The sequence below is a fragment of the Scyliorhinus canicula genome, chromosome 22, assembly GCF_902713615.1.
Source record: "Scyliorhinus canicula chromosome 22, sScyCan1.1, whole genome shotgun sequence".
NCBI classification, from domain to species: domain Eukaryota; kingdom Metazoa; phylum Chordata; class Chondrichthyes; order Carcharhiniformes; family Scyliorhinidae; genus Scyliorhinus; species Scyliorhinus canicula.
In genome coordinates this window covers 24,749,687-24,769,977 of record NC_052167.1, presented here as the reverse complement: position 1 = coordinate 24,769,977, position 20,291 = coordinate 24,749,687, and the positions used below count along the sequence as shown (strand labels likewise).

Below are 20,291 nucleotides of genomic sequence, written 5' to 3'. Positions count from 1 at the left end.
CTCTCGCCCGATTTGTTTTAATGTGTTGTCATTTGTGCTTGTTTTGGGATTCTGTGTCGGACAAAAAAAAAAACCTCTTTCTTTTTCCAGGGACCTGAACTTGAAGAAACCAATCTACCAGAAAACAGCCTGCTACGGCCATTTTGGCAGGAACGAGTTCCCTTGGGAAGTGGTGAAGAAGCTGAGCTACTAATACATCCTGGCTCGGTCCCAGACCTGCTGCTGTTTACACCAGTGAACTATGGGGGGGGTTGGGGAGGGGGCGGGCGGGGGGGAGGGGGTTGGGGGGGTGGAGGGCACCACGCCCTCAGAATTCCACGACAAATGATCTGCTGCCGGATTCTGATCTACAGGACGGACCAAAACACTGAATGCAATTCACAATAAAGTTAGAAGTTTGAAGCGACCTTGCCCTTGACCTTCTGCAGTAGCTTTGCTGATGGTTTCCATCTTGATTCTTGGCCGTGGATTTGCAATGCGCTCACTTAGGAACATGTAAGAGCGCAATGAAATTTGCCACTTATATTTGCAGGATGCCAATGCTCAAATAACCTTGCGATCAAAACCCGCCTTCCACATCCCCCCCCCCCCCCCCCCCCCCCCTCTCCCACCTACCCCCTTCCCCATAGGAAGAAAACAAATTGGCCAACCTAAAATTTTAAAACAGCGCCTCTGGGGGCGGCACTGTGACGCAGCGGTTAGCGTTGCTGCCTCACGCCGCCGAGGACCCGGGTTCGATCCCGGCCCCGGGTCACTGTCCGTGTAGAGTTTGCACATTCTCCCCTTTGCGTGGGTCTCACCCCGATGCACGATCGATTGCACGAAAGACTCAGATCGGTGCAACTGTGGCTTTATTACAGTCAGATGCGTGGCTCCCTGCTGCAGCTGGCGAAATGGCTGATCAGGAGGAGGACACGCATATTTATAGGGCTCCTTGTGGGCGGAGCCAGTCGGCAGGGGCTACCGGCGAACCTGTAGTGCAGGTCCTACCTTACATCCCCTAATACAGGTGCACACAGTGGTTCACCACAACCCCCCACAACCCAAAGATGTGCAGGGAAGGCAGATTGGCCACGCTAAATTTACCCTTAATGGGGAAAAAAAGAATTGGGTATTCTACTTTTTTTTTCTTCAAAGAACAGCGCCTTAACGTTCCTCTTTATTTGCGTGGTTCCCAACAATGCTTCTCACTTTACTACTTGGGCAGAGACGTGGACAAGTTCAAAACAAATTGGGCAGTGACTCCGTCAAAGCAGTAGACAGAGGAATGGTGTCGGAATGCGCCCACTTTCCGTTTCCCATGAGATACTCTGACCTGTTCGTCTACTCCTCGCTTTCCTCTTTAAACGTCTCACTCGTCACGGCGTCGAAGGGGGCTGCCACTGCTCCGGCTGGTTTGGGGAATTTTCAGCTCGCGGACTGTGGGGGGCACACAATCACCCCCTCCCACCCACCCCCCGCCGACCCGTTCCACTGTTAACTGGTTTGCTCCCCTCGCAATCCCAGCCTCGGATCAGTGACAACCCTCTCCGCCTCAGGGTCAGGAGGCGGCAGCTTTTAAGGCTCCTCTCTCCGAAGACTTGACTACATGCTCTCCGCTGATTCTTAAACACTGAAAGGGGGGGAGCCATATCCTTTGACCCTTGTAGTGAGGGGGGGGGCCATACCCTTTGACCCTTGTGGACAGGGCCATCTATCCCCTCAGTTGGGGGGGTGAGGAAGCAGTGATGAAGGGTAGCAGTGTCCTTCGATGTTCCAGCCAACATTTATCCATCGACTAACTTTGTTTGTTTGGGCGGCACTGCGGCACAGTGGTTAGCACTGCTGCCTCACGGCTCCAAGGACCCGGGTTCGATCCCGGCCCGGTATCACTGTCCGTGAGAAGTTTACATATTCTCCCCCTGTCGACCTGGGTCTCACCCCCACAACCCAAAGATAGGTTGGTGTATTGGCCAAGCTAAATTGCCCCTTAATTGGGAAAAAAAAGAATTGGATACTCTAAATTTATTTTTAACAGAGCGTTGCTACTTATCCCGTTGCGGGTTGTGAGAGATTGCAGTGTGCAACTCAACTGCAACTTCAGAAATTGTCCGTGAAACAGACCTGGAGCCCCTAGAGAGCATAGAAGGAGCCACAGAGAAAGCAAGCTCGTTCTTCCTTGTTATCTTAATCCACAAGAAATACAAAGTTAACTGCTTTAATTCTGTTCTTGCTGCTGCTTCCTTTCTCTCTGCTGCCCATCATATTTTGTTCTTTATTTAATGTTAATTTATATTCCCGCTGGCCCAATCCCTCTAATCGCTTTTGATTTTTCTTCCTTCTTCGGTTTCTCTATGGACGAACTTGCATTTTTACACAAATAAATTAATGTGGGACTTTGACTTACTTCTAATGTGATATTTCCAGTTAAAAGGCATCAAGACCTCCCACACTATACACGACGGCGACACCAAGGTTGACCTGTGGCTTCATTCAAAGGTCCAGTAATGCACAAAGAAATTGGATGCCATGGGTGATGGACTTGGCATACAGTTTTGTGGTGATGTGACATGTACCCATAGAACCTTCCCAAACACAAACCAGGCACTCGTATCTCCCCTGTTCCCAAACTGCATTCCCATCGCGCAAAGGTCTCCTTTACAAAAATCTAGATCTTCAAACATCTGCATCTATACGCATCCTATCACCTGCAAACAAAAGGAATATGTCCAGGCCTCGTGCATTAAAAAATATATATCCAGGAGTTTGGGGGCCTTGAGCTCCCCGTTATTTCGCCATGGCAATGCCTCAGGCAGTCAGAGTCAACTTGCCAACCAATCAGAACCCCTTTTCCCCTGTAGTATAAATTGTTGTGACAGTTTGAAATTTGGCATTCTTGCATTTGTCCTGACGACTGCGAGATGAAAAGGCTCGACAACATGCGTCTCTTTTCTCAGCAATTATTCAAATGTACTGCCAAACAAAATTTAAATGATGTTTAAGTGACAAGTTGTGATCCCATCTACACCTTCCGCCGGCGCCATGTTAACTGTTGCTCAATTTCCACTAAGCTACTGCACAGAAGTAAAGACCAGGTAATGGTCCCAGCAAAGCAGACTTATCATAGAATCCCTTCAGTGCAGAAAGAGGCATTTGGCCCATCGACCCACCGAAAGAGGTCCACTCCCCCACCCGATCCAACGTAACCTTTGGAAACTAAAGGGTAATTTAGCACGGCCAGTCCACCTAACCTGCACGTCTTTGGAAACCCATGTGGACACGGAGAGAACGTGCAAACTCCACACAGTCACCCAAGCCCGGGATCGAACCAGATCTCTGGCACTGAGAGCCAGCAGTGCTATTATCTCCATCTCCTGCGTGTGCTAAAGTTGTCTGGTGTCACTCAAGGGGATTGGCGTCTCACACATTGCAGGGGAAGCTCGGAGTACTTTTGGTGCTAGCCATTGCCACTTGAAGAAGCATACCAACTCCAGCAGCACATCATTGGACAGAGCTGCCAGCACGATGGCACAGAATATGGGCACCAAATGAGCCATTAAAGAATTCCAGGAATCAAACAAATTTCAGAATGCTTTATTCGAAACTTGGGCCAGTTCGATGGGATGGTGGGGGGGGGGGAACTACTTAACCTCAACCCCCTGACAGAAAGCTTGCCCGCTGAGAGGGTGGAATCAGACATTCCACCGCGTGAGGCGGTCACTGGAATTTCTAATATACTCCCACAGCAGGCAAGGCTTCCCTCAGGGAGCACAAAGCCCAAAAACTCCCTCTGTTGACTCCAGAGGAAGCTCTGGAATGACATTATGGAATGCCAGCATTTACCCCAAATTCCTCTTGACACATTTAACCAATTTACAATAAATGGGTCTTGGCTCTTGCTAAAAGAGACAACAGGGGAGTTTTGGGCAAGCCATTAAGCACACGAAAATGGCCACACCAGACCTATGCTGCATCACCTTTCAACACACCTGAGATGACAGGATTGTGGTAGGAGGAGAGATTGAGTCGACTGGGCCTGTATTCCCCAAATTTAGAAGAATTTAAGGGAATCTAATGGAATCAAATACATTTCTGACAGAGCTGGACAGAAGCTCTGGAACCAGGGATGTTGTTTCCATGGTTGAGCGACCTAGAACAAGGAGTCTCAATATAGGGGACAGGCCATTTAGGACTGAGAAGAGGAGACTGGTGAACCTTTGGAGTTCTCCACCACAGGAAACTGTGGAGGCCACGTCACTGAATATCTTTAAGAAGGAAATAAATAGATTTCCAGGTGCCAAAGGCTATGGGGAAGACCGCTGGAGTAAGGCGTTGAGATAGAGGATCAACCATGATCGTGTTGAACAGAGGAGAGGGTTCGAAGGGCTGAATGGCCTACTCCTGCTGCTATTTTCTATGATGTGGAGATGCCGCCGTTGGACTGGGGTGAGCACAGTAAGAAGTTTTCCAACACCAGGTTAAAGTCCAACAGGTTTGTTTCAAACACTAGCTTTCGGAGCGCTGCTCCTTCCTCAGGTGAATAGAACATAGAACAATACAGCGCAGTACAGGCCCTTCGGCCCTCGATGTTGCACCGACATGGAAAAAAACTAAAGGCCATCTAACCTACACTATGCCCTTATCATCCATATGCTTATCCAATAAACTTTTAAATCCCTCAATGTTGGCGAGTTCACTACTGTTGCAGGTAGGGCATTCCACGGCCTCACCACTCTTTGCGTAAAAAACCCACCTCTGACCTCTGTCCTATATCTATTACCCCTCAATTTAAGGCTATGTCCCCTTGTGCTAGCCACCTCCATCCGCGGGAGAAGGCTCTCGCTGTCCACCCTATCTATCCCTCTGATCATTTTGTATGCCTCTATTAAGTCACCTCTTAACCTTCTTCTCTCTAACGAAAACAACCTCAAGTCCATCAGTCTTTCCTCATAAGATTTTCCCTCCATACCAGGCAACATCCTGGTAAATCTCCTCTGCACCCGTTCCAAAGCTTCCACGTCCTTCCTATAATGAGGCGACCAGAACTGTACGCAATACTCCAAATGCGGCCATACCAGAGTTTTGTACAGCTGCAACATGACCTCATAGCTCCGGAACTCAATTCCTCTACCAATAAAGGCCATCACACCATAGGCCTTCTTCACAACCCTATCAACCTGGGTGGCAACTTTCAGGGATCTATGTACATGGACACCGAGATCCCTCTGCTCATCCACACTACCAAGAATTTTACCATTAGCCAAATATTCCGCATTCCTGTTATTCTTTCCAAAGTGAATCACCTCACACTTCTCCACATTAAACTCCATTTGCCACCTCTCAGCCCAGCTCTGCAGCTTATCTATGTCCCTCTGTAACCTGCAACATCCTTCCACACTGTCTACAACTCCACCGACTTTAATGTCGTCTGCAAATTTACTCACCCATCCTTCTGCGCCCTCCTCTAGGTCATTTATAAAAATGACAAACAGCAACGGCCCCAGAACAGATCCTTGTGGTACGCCACTCGTAACTGAACTCCATTCTGAACATTTCCCATCAACTACCACTCTCTGTCTTCTTTCAACTAGCCAATTTCTGATCCACATCTCTAAATCACCCTCAATCCCCAGCCTCCGTATTTTCTGCAATAGCCGACCGTGGGGAACCTTATCAAACGCTTTACTGAAATCCATATACACCACATCAACTGCTCTACCCTCGTCTACCTGTTCAGTCACCTTCTCAAAGAACTCGATAAGGTTTGTGAGGCATGACCTACCCTTCACAAAACCATGCTGACTGTTCCTAATCATATTATTCCTATCTAGATGATTATAAATCGTATCTTTTATAATCCTCTCCAAGACTTTACCCACCACAGACGTTAGGCTCACCGGCCTATAGTTACCGGGGTTATCTCTACTCCCCTTCTTGAACAAAGGGACCACATTTGCTATCCTCCAGTCCTCTGGCACTATTCCTGTAGCCAATGATGACCTAAAAACAAAGCCAAAGGCTCAGCAATCTCTTCCCTGGCTTCCCAGAGAATCCTAGGATAAATCCCTTCATGCCCCGGGGACTTATCTATTTTCACCTTGTTCAGAATTGCCAACACTTCTTCCCTACGCACCTCAATGCCATCTATTCTAATAGCCTGGGTCTCAGCATTCTCCTCCACAATATTATCTTTTTCCTGAGTGAATACTGACGAAAAGTATTCATTTAGTATCTCGCTTATCTCCTCAGCCTCCACACACAACTTCCCACCACTGTCCTTGACTGGCCCTACTCTTACCCTAGTCATTCTTTTATTCCTGACATACCTATAGAAAGCTTTTGGGTTTTCCTTGATCCTACCTGCCAAAGACTTCTCATGTCCCCTCCTTGGTTGTCTTAGCTCTCTCTTTAGATCCTTCCTCGCTTCCTTGTAACTATCAATCCAGAGATAGGGGTAACCGTCAGGACGCGTGACAACGCAGAATCGCTGAGCAGAAACTTATAGCCAAGTTCCGCACGCATGAGTGCGGCCTCAACCGGGACCTGGGATTTATGTCGCATTACATTCACCCCCCACCATCAGGCCTGGGCTTGCGAAATCCTACCAACTGTCCTGGCTTGAGACAATTCACACCTCTCTAACCTGGGATCACCCCCTATCTCTGGATCTGTAAAGATTCAATTACCTGCAAATGCTCACATTCTAAGCATTGTCTGGCATCTTTGAATTTGTCTACATATATGTTTCTGGAACATACCTCTTCATTCACCTGAGGAAGGAGCTGCGCTCCGAAAGCTAGTGTTTGAAACAAACCTGTTGGACTTTAACCTGGTGTTGTAAGACCTCTTACTATTTTCTATGTTTCCTGAGTCCTTTACTTTCTCCGAGTATAGGGAACACTTGTTATTTTGTCAAGTAAAATGAGCTCTGGTGGACGTGACCCTGGGTACGAGGCACAACCCTGCCTTCAAATTGGGATTTAACTGGCACCGATTTGACCATTTACCTCAGCGTCCATGGGTGAAGGAAGCAAAACCAATGGACCTCACCTTGGTGTTACCCAGAATGGTGGGTTGGGGATTGAGCTATCAACTCGGGGTAAATTACAGAAAGCTTTACACATGGAGAACAACTCTTCCAATCTCCAACTTGCCGTGCTTTATGGAAACAGAGGACTCAGGTTTTGTGCTCTCCTCTTGAACCTCGTCGCCAAAAGAGCCTGTAGGGCTAACACATGGGCCGGGATTCTCCGCTTAACGCGGAAATGACCCGACTCCGACGTCAGCGGCCGCCGGAAGTGGGGAATTCTCCAATTACCTCCACTTTCTCGGGGGCTAGGTCGGCGCCGGATGGGTTGGCGTCGCTCCAGCCGGCGCCAAAGGGCCGGCGCGCGTTGGCGCATGCGTGGACTGGCTGGCGTATTTCCACGCATGCACGGGGGTTCCCTTCTCCGTGCCAGCCCCCCGGCAATATGGCGGAGCCCTACAGGGACCCGGCGTGGAGGAAAGAAGGCCCTCCATGGAAACAGCCCGCCCGCCGATCGTTGCCCCCGATAGCGGGCCAGGCCATCGTGGCCCCCCCCCCCCCCCCAAGGTCAGATATCTCCCCCCCCCCCCCCCCCCCCCCCCGGGCAGGGGGGGGCGGAGAATCCCGGTCATGATGCTCTTAAGCCGTGACCACCAACGTGTCGCAAAGCGATGGGATCTGACTTTAGAAAAGTTGGAAAACCAAGAGGCCACTTTCATGCATCTCCTGGCACGTTGGGCGAGACTGGCACTGGTACAGCATGGTGCTTTGGACCCACCCCTTCTGAAATGTAAACATGAGACCCAGGAGAACCATAATGAAGGGGTGAAGGTGGAGCAATAAAGGAATGTTACTCACCCTTATTTAAAAAAAAATCATAATTGGTGCTCTCAACGAATGTATTTCTTATTGAACAAGTGGATGTTTTAATCTGGTAATTGCTACCATTTTCCAGAACAATGAATTGCTGATGGAACTGTGTATGGCTATGTGTCCACCCCCAGCCTTCACCAGCATTACCATTGCTTTGGTGCACTCATTTATGCAGGAATTGGTGTTTTACTGCGACAGGCCAATGCCACTTTTTCACATATCCCTCACTCTTTCGCACCAATGAAATACTCAAATCCTGGCATATTATCATTCCCACGTCCATTCTAATTCCCTTCCCTACCTACAGCCGCACTAAGGTGGACTGTCCTCTGCTGGCTTTCCCTGGAAAAGATCGGCAGTTTGTCACTGGAAGCTGATAGAATCATTAGAATTTAAAGTGCCGAAGGAGGCCATTCGGCCCATCGAGTCTGCACCGCACCCTGTTGAAGCCCACACCTCCACCCTATCCCCGTAACCCACTGAACCTTCTTGGACATTAAGGAGCAATTTTAGCATGGCCAACCCACCTCACCCGCACATCATTGGACTGTGGGAGGAAACCGGAGCACCCGGAGGAAACCCACGCAGACACGGGGAGAACGTGCAGACTCCGCACAGACAGTTGACCCAAGCCGGGAATCGAACCTGGGACCCTGGAGCTGTGAAGCAATAGCGCTAACCACTGTGCTACCATGCCAAATCGTCAGTCTTTATGGTGGAAGACACCAATAACATTCTAAAAATACTAAATCATCAAGGGGCAGAAAGGGGGAGGAAATAAATACAATAACTGTCACAAGGGAAAAAGTATTAGGGAAACTAATGAAGCTAAAGGTCGATCAGTCCCCTGGACCTGATGGGTTGTATCCCAGGATATAAATGAATAGCTACAGCGATAGTGGATACACTGGGCTGGATTCTCCGATTTTGAGGCTATGTTCCCACGCCGGCGTGGGAACGGTGGCGTTTCACGACAGAAAAAATGGTGCAAAACCTATGGGCGCAAAACTGTCACACAAGGTTCAAAGGTTGAGGTCGCAAGGTTATCGAGACAGATACAGAAAGGAGAGGCTGACACAAAAAGAGAAACTTACCGTTGGGCGCTGGCTGGGCCGGGCCGTGGGCCCGAGTACGTCCATTCGGTCATGCGGGGGGGGGGGGGGCAGTAGCTGGCTGTGCTCCCCAGGGAAGGAGCCCCTGGTGGCCGGATGTTGCCGCTGCGTGGCCTGTCGCTCTTTCTTGTGTTGCCCTTGATTCCTTGCAATTCTCCTCCCTCCTACCCTCCCCCTGACTTCATGTCCTCCCCCCCCCCCCTCACCCACCAGCCCCTGCTCTTCCCTCTGCCCTTTCTCTTCCTTGTTGGGTGATTTGTCCTGTCCCTTCCCCGCGCGCCCCCCCCCCCCCCCCCCCCCCCCCCCTTGTCGTACTGGGTGCTGGTCGTAAACAGGTCTCGGAACAAGTTGGCGAACAGCCTCTACGTTTTGTGGAAGTCTTCCCCCGATCTCCTACTTTGTTTTCTCCAGCCCGGGAGGTTCTGCCAGGTTGGCAGCCAGTCTGCAGTGGCGCTGGGTGGCGCTGCCCATCAGAGTTCAATTTACGAGGCCTTGTGGCTCTTCTTCAGAACTTGGAATGCTGGAGCGTGTGAGGCGTTCCGACGGAGGACTGGAGCCTACATCGAAAGATCAGGTCACGGCCTTAACCCAAACCGTTGTTTGGTCCCAGTTCCCATGGATGGAGATCAAACACAGTGCCTACCACGGCGGACAGGGCTCGGAGATTTCGGCCTTTGCTTCCGAACATGCGACGGGTATGTGGTTTGAGTTTGAGGATGCCCTGTGTGTGGGTCATCCCCCCCGCCCCCCCGATGCAAAGTCTGTCACCCCCCTCACGCTCTGAAGCACTCACAAGACCTCAAAGGCACAAGTGGACAATCACAGGCCCCAGGCTCATAGGTTCTGCGGCACCGCCCCCATCACCGCTCCCGAGCCGAAATGTCCTTATAAACATCCAAATTAGGAGCAGGAGCGGGCCACTCGGCCCCTCGAACCTCCACCGCCATTTAACAAGATCATGGCTGCGGTAGTATGACTAGGGGTATTACGGTACCTGAGAGTGTGAGCTGCCATTGGTGCAGAGGGCTTGCTGCCCATTGGCCCAAGTATCGTGTTCTCTGTATTCCTATTGGCCAAGAGGAAGGTAACTCCGCCGACGAGGCGGGGTATAAGAACCCGTGTTTCCCAGCAGCCAGGCCATTTCCTGTACGTCTGCTGCCGGGCTCACTTCTTGCTAATTAAAGCCTTTCGTTTCGGACTTCAGCTACGTTTCGTGTCCATTGATTGTGCATCAATTTAATCAGCAAGATTTTTAAAGGATGGAGCTCCGCATCAAGCCGGACTACCTTCGACTCAGCCCTCAGGCAGCGAATGCAACAGCTGCATTTAAGCACTGGCTGGCTTGCCCCACCTCATAGTCGGAGCTACCTTCCTCTTGGCCAATAAGAGTACAGAGAACACGATACTTGGGCCAATGGGCAGCGAGCCCTCTGCACCAATGGCAGCTCACACTCCCAGGTACCGTAATACCCCTAGTCATACTACCACAATGGCTGATCTAGTTGTAACCTGCCGACCCCCGATAACCTTTCACTGCCTTGTTGATCAAGAATCTATCGATCTCTACCTTAAAGATATTCAAAGATTCTGCTTCCACTGCCTTTTGAGGAAGAGAGTTGACCACCCTCTGAGAGAACACATTTCTCTTCATTTCTGTCTTAAATGAGCGACCCCCTTATCTTTGAACAGTGACTCCTAGGTTTAGATTCTCAGAGGAAACATCGTCTCCACATCCACCCTATCAAAACCCCTCAGGTCCTATGGGTGGCATTCTCTAGCCTTTCAGGCACGTGTTTCCGGGCGGCAGGAGGCAACGCGTCATTCCCTGGTGGCAGGATTCTCTGCTCCCGCCGCTGTCAATGGGAATCCCACGGGAGGGAGTGCGCTGCCGGCAGAACCGGAGAATCCCGCTGCCAGGGAACACCCAGAGAATCCCGGCCTATACGTTTCAATCAAGTCGCCTCTAACTCTTTGAAACCCCAGCGGATGCAAGGCTAGCCTGCCCAACCTTTCCTCATAAGTCAACCCACCACCCCCCCTTCATTTATTCCCCAAGTGTTGGTCACCCTGGCACCAGAACTCAGCAGGGGGGCACTGCTGGAACTACATGCCCCACGCTGAAGAGGCCAGAGAACCCGGACTCCAGTCAGCCTGGGAACGTTGACCAGGGATACACTGGAGACATGGGGCAAGGGTTTGTAGGGGGGGCAGTTTCTGGAGGCCAGGTGTAGAGACAGAGGGGAGGGTAAGACCTGGGTGGGGTTGGGATTACCCGCGATGCCCACACGGCAATCCCCAAAAGATGTACCCCCCCCCCTCTCCCTTCCTTCCCACTTTTTCACCCCAAATGGTGAGAAAGCAGATCCCCCCCCCCCCCCCACCCACCCCACTCTCGCCCGCCAGCCCAAGCCAACCCGCATTATGCCGTGGACGGTGTCACATTCGGGCCAAGTGGCTGGTTAACAAACCAAATAATAATTTTTCAAAATGGTGGGCGGGCAGCCGATTTTTTTCACCCATCCAACTGGAGCATTCTGGGAAACCGTCGTGTTGACATCGGGTTGACGGGGAGACGTTATCACATCGGGTTTCACACACGCGGGCGTCCCGATTTGCCAACGTAAAGCCGCGGCCCTCCATCCCATAATGCTCAGGCTTCTGATACCTCCCTGTTTAACAGCAGTGGACGATTCTCGGATCCGATTGAAGTTCTGCTTAGGGCGAGCAGTGTCAGGGTGGCGATTGCTATGGCTTGTATTTCAGCACATGCTGGCGCAATAAAAGGTGCTCCCAGGGGGACTCGTTGGGTGTCGCTGTTGCGCTCAGCGACAAACAAACCAGTTTCCAAGCTGCTTGGGACCACTTTGAGAGGCTTCTGGCAATTGGGACCTGAGGCTTCAGGAGAACCTGCCGTTTATTTCCCTCTGCCATTAAAATTTTGCTGTAAGCTCTGTGCAATAAAACCAGTTTTGATTTAATTGACTTGCGTCTTTAATTAGAACATAGAACGATACAGCGCAGTACAGGCCCTTCGGCCCTCGATGTTGCACCGACATGGAAAAAAAAAACTAAAGGCCATCTAACCTACACTATCCCCTTATCATCCATATGCTTATCCAATAAATTTTTTAATGCCCTCAATGTTGGCGAGTTCACTACTGTTGCAAGTAGGGCATTCCACGGCCTCACCACTCTTTGCGTAAAAAACCCACCTCTGACCTCTGTCCTATATCTATTACCCCTCAATTTAAGGCTATGTCCCCTCGTGCTAGCCACCTCCATCCGCGGGAGAAGGCTCTCGCTGTCCACCCTATCTAACCCTCTGATCATTTTGTATGCCTCTATTAAGTCACCTCTTAACCTTCTTCTCTCTAACGAAAACAACCTCAAGTCCATCAGCCTTTCCTCATAAGATTTTCCCTCCATACCAGGCAACATCCTGGTAAATCTCCTCTGCACCCGTTCCAAAGCTTCCACGTCCTTCCTATAATGAGGCGACCAGAACTGTACGCAATACTCCAAATGCGGCCGTACCAGAGTTTGGTACAGCTGCATCATGACCTCATGGCTCCGGAACTCAATCCCTCTACCAATAAAGGCCAACACACCATAGGCCTTCTTCACAACCCTATCAACCTGGGTGGCAACTTTCAGGGATCTATGTACATGGACACCGAGATCCCTCTGCTCATCCACACTACCAAGAATTTTACCATTAGCCAAATATTCCGCATTCCTGTTATTCTTTCCAAAGTGAATCACCTCACACTTCTCCACATTAAACTCCATTTGCCACCTCTCAGCCCAGCTCTGCAGCTTATCTATGTCCCTCTGTAACCTGCAACATCCTTCCGCACTGTCTACAACTCCACCGACTTTTGTGTCGTCTGCAAATTTACTCACCCATCCTTCTGCGCCCTCCTCTAGGTCATTTATAAAAATGACAAACAGCAACGGCCCCAGAACAGATCCTTGTGGTACGCCACTCGTAACTGAACTCCATTCTGAACATTTCCCATCAACTACCACTTTCTGTCTTCTTTCAACTAGCCAATTTCTGATCCACATCTCTAAATCACCCTCAATCCCCAGCCTCCGTATTTTCTGCAATAGCCGACCGTGGGGAACCTTATCAAACGCTTTACTGAAATCCATATACACCACATCAACTGCTCTACCCTCGTCTACCTGTTCAGTCACCTTCTCAAAGAACTCGATAAGGTTTGTGAGGCATGACCTACCCTTCACAAAACCATGCTGACTATCCCTAATCATATTATTCCTATCTAGATGATTATAAATCGTATCTTTTATAATCCTCTCCAAGACTTTACCCACCACAGACGTTAGGCTCACCGGCCTATAGTTACCGGGGTTATCTCTACTCCCCTTCTTGAACAAAAGGACCACATTTGCTATCCTCCAGTCCTCTGGCACTATTCCTGTAGCCAATGATGACCTAAAAATCAAAGCCAAAGGCTCAGCAATCTCTTCCCTGGCTTCCCAGAGAATCCTAGGATAAATCCCATCCGGCCCCGGGGACTTATCTATTTTCACCTTGTCCAGAATTGCCAACACTTCTTCCCTACGCACCTCAATGCCATCTATTCTAATAGCCTGGGTCTCAGCATTCTCCTCCACAATATTATCTTTTTCTTGAGTGAATACTGACGAAAAGTATTCATTTAGTAATTCTCTCCCTTTGTCTGGGATCCTCTCTTGCTGAATGGGCAGCAGTCACTTTAAATGGTTTTTGGAAACATTTTGAACAATTGGCTATACTGCAGACTCACGTTCTGTGGGAAAGGAGAGTTCTGAGTTGATTCAGGCTAATTGCCAAGTGTGGAGATGGTTCATGCCCTACATCGCTCCTTGCTAGTTGTAATGTTCTTGTCAGATGGCCTGATTTATTACAATAACACTTGTAGCAAAAAGCCATAAACGACTTATTACCATTAACTGTGGGTAAACTATAAGACAACAGATGAAAAAACAGTAAAAATCATGCCAAGCAACCTCTCCCTTCAACTTCCTCCAGCCAGTCTGAGATCAGCTGACTTGGGCGGCTGTGGTAGGTTATATTAGGGGTATCGCGGTACCTAGGTGGGATGTACCTTATACTGTAGTATGAGTGGTAGAAACTGCCTGCTGGTTCCGCCCAGCAGGCGGAGCATGAGAGTCTGTGTTTCACCAACAGCAGTCATTCCAGAGCTGCCGGGGTAACTACTTGTTCATTAAAGCCTTCAATTCGACTACAACCTCGCTTCAGTAGTAATTGATCGTGCATCAATTTAATGAACAAAATTGAACAATGGCTGCTCTCCGCATCAAGCCAGAGTGTCTACAAATCAACCCCCATGCAGCAAATGCAGCAGCAACTTTTAAACATTGGCTGGCATGTTTGAACGGGTACATCAGGACGGCCCCGACTATCCCCACGGAGGAACAGAAAATGCAAGTCCTCCACTCAAGGGTGAGCCCAGAAATCTACAGGCTTATCGAAGACGCGGACAGTAAACATTTGTCCACCGTACAGTTTGTAGCGGTGGGCCAGCAAGTCATCCAGTCGATCGAGACATAACAAACGCTATCGGACAACTGCGAGTTACTGGGGGACTGCTTCAAATAGCGGGTCAAAGTTTTTGGGCAGTCCGCATCAGAGCAACACGACTTGTAAAAACATGCCTCCACTCTCCTCTATGGCTGTGTCTAATTAACTGAAAGCACTGGCGGGAAAGGGGCACATATTCCTGACCCTGCAGGGGGCTCACAGTGAACCAGCATAAAAGCAGCAGTTTTTGCTGCAGATACGGGCCCCCGCACTTCCGGGTCGGAGGCCCTGCATGCACATGGCGGACTCAGACCGCAGACCTGGGCCATTAAAATAGACCCCCCCCCCCCGATCGGCCGCACGCTCGACCCTGACCACCCGCCCAAACATTGCCTGACCCTTCCTTCCGATCGCCCCCCCCCCCCGACCAGGGCTGCCGGGGACTGAGTCCGCAGCCGCCCCACTCGTTTCCCAACCGGCAGGACCATGTCGGCCAGTCGGGGGTGGGGGGGGGGGGGGTGGGGGGGGGCGGAGAATGCTGGGGCCGGCCTCCAGCAATGGCCTCAGGAAAGCGGAGCGGCGTGCTCGGAGAATCGGAGGAACCGGGGCCCGAAGAATCGGGGAACCGCCGGCGGTCCCGATTTCATGCTCCAAAATGGAGTCTCCGCCCTGGCGCCGGCCGCGATTCCGTCGTCGGGGGGGTGGAGAATCCAGCCCCTGTCCTCTGGTAATCGGGTCTCCTCCCGGTAAAAACTGTTTGACTCTATCTCTCACCATTGCCCGACAGAAAGTGGCCATTTGAACCATCATGCGTGCCCGAGGATGGGTTTTAATTAAGTTCCATCCATTCCTCCAAATAGGTTCAACAAATATGGAGGCAAAGACGGGGGTGGCACGGTGGTTAGCACTGCTGCCTCACGCCGCCAGGGACCCGGGTTCGAATCCAGGCCTTGGGTGCCCATCTATGCACAGTCTGCACTTTCTCCCCGTGTGTGCGTGGGTTTCCTCCGGGTGCTCCGGTTTCCTCCCACAGTCCACAAATGTGCAGGTTAGGTGGATTGGCCATGCTAAATTGCCCCTTAATGTCCAAAGCTTAGAGTTATGGGGATAGGGCGGGGGAGTGGGCCTGGGTAGGGTGCTCCTTCAGAAGCCTGGTGCAGGCTCGATGGGCCGAATGGCCTCCTTCTCCACAGTAGGGATTCTATGAAAACAGACTGATAAATTTATCAAACATACAGTACACGCCGCTGTGTTTAAGCAAGCACACTTGATTGATGGGGACTGAATTCTGAGCTTTCTGTGTTACATGTTCTAAAAGAACCAACATACAGTTGCCAATTAATTCCTCTTTTCAATCGAGGTATTGATGGAGGCGATTACTTGAATAGAAACAATGTACAGGGGTTAGGCCGATGAGGCAGGGCAATGGCACTAGGTCTTGCTGCCCGTTTGGCGAGCCGGTGCACACACATTGAGCCGAACGGCCTCCTTCTGTGCCTGTAACAATTCTGCGATCAAACAAGTGATTGCACCATGCTACAGCCATGCTAACGTTGTGAGGGTCATTCGCAGCTCAAAGGTTCACCATCTCAGAACAGAATCGTAGTCCTGCCTGATCAAGCTGATGGGGAACAAGCTAACATTGCCACATTGTGGAGGTCAACAGCAGCATGGGATTTCGTCAGCCGGATTAACCCTTTCCCTGCCACCTCTTTACTGGAGCAATCCAGAACTGACTCCACCCCCCCCCCCGTAATCCTATATCGGGTAAGAGATGCGATAGTCTTTGCCTCAGAGTCTGTTTCTCGGATTAGTCAAAGGCCCATCATCCCTCTGCGTATAGAAATTCCTCCTAATCTCTCTCTCCGTTCTCCTGGTGACAGTGTTAATTTGATGTCCTTTCACGAACTCGTCAACCCACCTTTCTTTGATCGCCCCAATAAAGCGCTCGGCGAGTTTACGTTGGCCATCCCTGTTCGAGTGAAAACAGTCCCAGTCTTTCTTCATATTGAGTGCTCCACCATATCTGGGCATCAGCTTGGAATTGGGCAACAGATAAGTTTATACAGATAAAAGAGAAGTTTATACGGTGCCTTTTACTGCATCAGGATGTGCCAAACGATTTTACAGCCAATGACGTGCTTTCGGAGTGTATCGCTTTGTGACACGGCAAACACGGGGCTGGTTTAGCACACTGGGCTAAATAGCTGGCTTTTAAAGCAGACCAAGGCAGGCCAGCAGTACGGTTCAATTCCCGTACCAGCCTCCCCGAACAGGTGCCAGAATGTGGCGACTAGGGGCTTTTCCCAGTAACTTCATTGAAGCCTACTTGTGACAATGAGAGATTTTCATTTTCATGGCCGCCTATTTCATAGAATCATAGAACCCCCACAGTGCAGAAGGAGGCCATTCAGCCCATTGAGTCGGCACCGGCCCTTTGAAAGGCCACCTACACAGATCCAATACCCGCACTATGCCAGTAACCTCACCAAACCTTTGGTCACTGAGGGCAATTGATCACGGCCAATCCACCTAACCTGCACATCTTTGGACTGTGGGAGGAAATCGGAGCAGCCGGAGGGAACCGAAGCAGACGCACGGGGAACATACGATCTCCACATGGTCACCCGAGGTCGAAGGTGAACCCGGGTCCCTGGCACTGTGAGCAGCAGTGCTAACCACTGAGCCATCGTGCCGCTCAGCAAGATCCAACAAACAGCAATGGAATAGCCGCCTGAATTTTTAATGTTGGTTGAAGAATAGTTATTCATAGAATCATAGAATTTACAGTGCAGAAGGAGGCCATTCAGCCCATCAAGTCTGCACCTGCCATTGGAAAGAGCACTCTACCTAAGGCCCCCATAACCCCACCTAACTTTTTTTTTTGGGCACGAAGGACAATTTATCCTGGTCAATCCACCTAACCCGCACATCTTTGGACTGTGGGAGGAAACCGGAGCACCCGGAGGAAACCCATGCACACACGGGGAGAACGTGCAGACTCTGCACAGACGGTGACCCAAGCCGGAATCGAATCTGGGACCCTGGAGCTGTGAAGCAACTGTGCTAACCACTGTGCTACTTGGGCAAGACATCGTGTGGACAGTGTACTGCTGAGATTCACAAGCTGCAGTTCTCCCTCCAGGTACTTAAATGTCTACTTAACCTCTAGTCATAGAATGTACAGTGCAGAAGGAGGCCATTCGGCCCATCGAATCTGCACCGGCCCTTGGAAAGAGGACTCCACACCTCCACCCTACCCCCACATCTCCACCCTACCCCCACACATCCACCCTATCCCTCTAGCCCCACCTAACCATTTTTGGACACTAAGGGGCAATTTATCACGGCAAATCCACCTAAACTGCACATTTTTGCACAGTGGGAGGAAACCGGAGCACCCGGACGAAACCCACGCACACACGGGGAGAACGTGCAGACTCCGCACAGCCAGTGACCCAAGCCGGGAATCGAACCTGGGACTCTGGAGCTGTGAAGCAACTGTGCTAACCACTGTGCTACCATGCTGGGTAGCCAAGACATCGGGTGGAACTGCCATGATCGTCTTAGAAATGGCGGCAAGTCTTCTGCCCACGTGAGAGGGCACGCCAGGGCCCCGGCAACGTTCAATGCGAAAGACGGCAACCCTGACAGTGCAGCACCACTTTCACACTGCACCGAAACATTAGCCTGCATCAGCTATTCAAGTGGGTGGAGCGGGACTTGAACCTATGAACTCAGCCACAATGCAGCAGACATGAGGGGCTGACTCAACGCCATTTTATCCAATGTACTGGTGATCATAGATGTCATAGAATTTACAGTGAAGAAGGAGGCCATTCGGCCCATCGAGTCTGCACCAGCCCCTTCAAAGAGCAACCCACTCAAGCCCACGTATCTACCCCATCCCCGCAACCCAGTCATCCCCATTTAACCTTTTTGGGCACTAAGGGCAATTTTAGCACGGCCAATCCACCTAACCTGCACATCTTTGGACTGTGGGAGGAAACCGGGGCATCCGGAGGAAACCCACGCACACACGGGGAGAACGTGCAGACTCCGCACAGACAGTGACCCAAGCCGGAATCGAACCTGGGACCCTGGAGCTGTGAAGCAATTGCGCTGACCACTATGCTACCGTGCTGCCGATCACGGCAATTGCAAGCTGTGCACTGCTGTCTCTGGTTTTGGTGTCTTTTCTTTTGCAATAAGCAACACAGAAAAAGATCACTTTTCAGTTAATCCCATCCTATTCTGTGTTTAGCATTTTGAACCCCTGGGGACGTGCTGCCAGTGGGAAAAGTGAATCCATAACAGGTGGAGTTATGGAGAGAAGGCAGGAGAACGGGGATGAGAAACATTTCAGCCATGATTGAATGGAGGAGCAGACTCGATGGGCCAAATGGCCTAATTCTGCTCCCGTGTCTTATGGCCTTATATGTAGTACCTGATGCACCATCAATTGGACACGAGGCGAAGATGTGATACAAAAACAAAAGGCTTTAATGCACAAGATGTGCGCCCGGCAGCAGACGTACAGAAGAATGGCCGACTGCCGGGGAACACAGGTTCTTATATCCCACCTTGTAGGTGGAGCTACCTGCCTCTCAGCCAATCGGCTGAGAGGCACATGACTTACCCGGGCCAATGGGCAGCGAGTCCTCTGCACCAATGGCAGCTCACATCTGAGGTACCGTAATACCCCTAGTCATACTACCACAGTACCCTAAAGATATTGGGCGCGATTCTCCGCCCCCCACGACGGGTCGGAGAATAGCGGGAGGGCCTTCCCGACATTTTTCCCGCCCTCCCGCTATTCTCCCCCCCCCCCCCCGCCCGACCCGATACGAATCGCTGCTGCCGTTTTTTTTACGGCCGGCAGCGATTCACAGCTGATAGATGGTCCGAAGTCCCAGCCCTTTACGCTGTTTTTACGAACGGCAAACACACCTGGTCTGGCCGTTCGTAAAAACGGCGGGAACAACTCGCTTTTTATAACCATGGCACCGATTGGCACGGCAGTACCACGGCCGTGCCAAGGGTGCCATGGGCCCGCGATCGGTGGGCACCGATCGCGGGCAGCGGGCCCGATTCCCGCGCACTATTTCTCCTTCCGCCGCCCCGCAGTATCCATTCGCGGGGCGGCTGAGGGGCATCCCGGCCCGCGCATACGCGGGTTTTGCGCAAATACGCAATGACGTCATCCGCGCATGCGCGGGTTGGAGTCTTCCAATCCGCGCATGCGCGGCTGACGTCATATGACGCGTCAGCCGGCGCTAACTCCGGCAAGCGGGCTTAATGAAATTCGTTAAGCCCGCGATGCCGGAGCTTACGGCGTCGGGCTGCTAGCCCCGACCGGGGACCAGAATCGGTTCCCGGTCGGGTAGGGGCGCGCTGGCGTCAAACCCGCCCGGATTTGACGCCAGCCTTACGATTTCTCCTGTTTTGGGAGAATCGCGCCCATTGAAGTTGGGGTAATGGTAATGTCATTGATGGTAATGACATTGAATGACATTGAGTGACCCAGCGGGGAATCGAACCTGGGACCTTGGCGCTGTGAAGCCACAGTGCTATCCACTTGTGCTACCGTGCTCGCGTTTCCTCCCAAAGATGTGGCAGGTTCGATGAATTGGCCACGCTAAATTGCCCCTTTGTATCCAAATGATAGGTCGGGTTACCGGGTTACAGAGATAGGGCGGAGGCCTGGGCTTGGATAGGGTGGAGGCCTGGGCTTGGATAGGGTGGAGGC

General features: G+C 51.1%; 1 protein-coding gene across 1 annotated transcript in view; it reads left to right on the top strand.

Annotated features, from left to right (window-relative positions):
- The window catches only part of LOC119956178 (S-adenosylmethionine synthase-like), a 47,203-nt gene extending 46,947 nt beyond the window's left edge, over positions 1-256 (top strand). Inside the window, exon 9 of the mRNA XM_038783105.1 lies at positions 91-256. Within this exon, the coding sequence (XP_038639033.1) occupies positions 91-193 (103 nt within the window). The 3' untranslated portion in view covers positions 194-256. The remainder of the gene's footprint in view (positions 1-90) is intronic.
- The last annotated feature ends 20,035 nt before the right edge of the window (positions 257-20,291 follow it).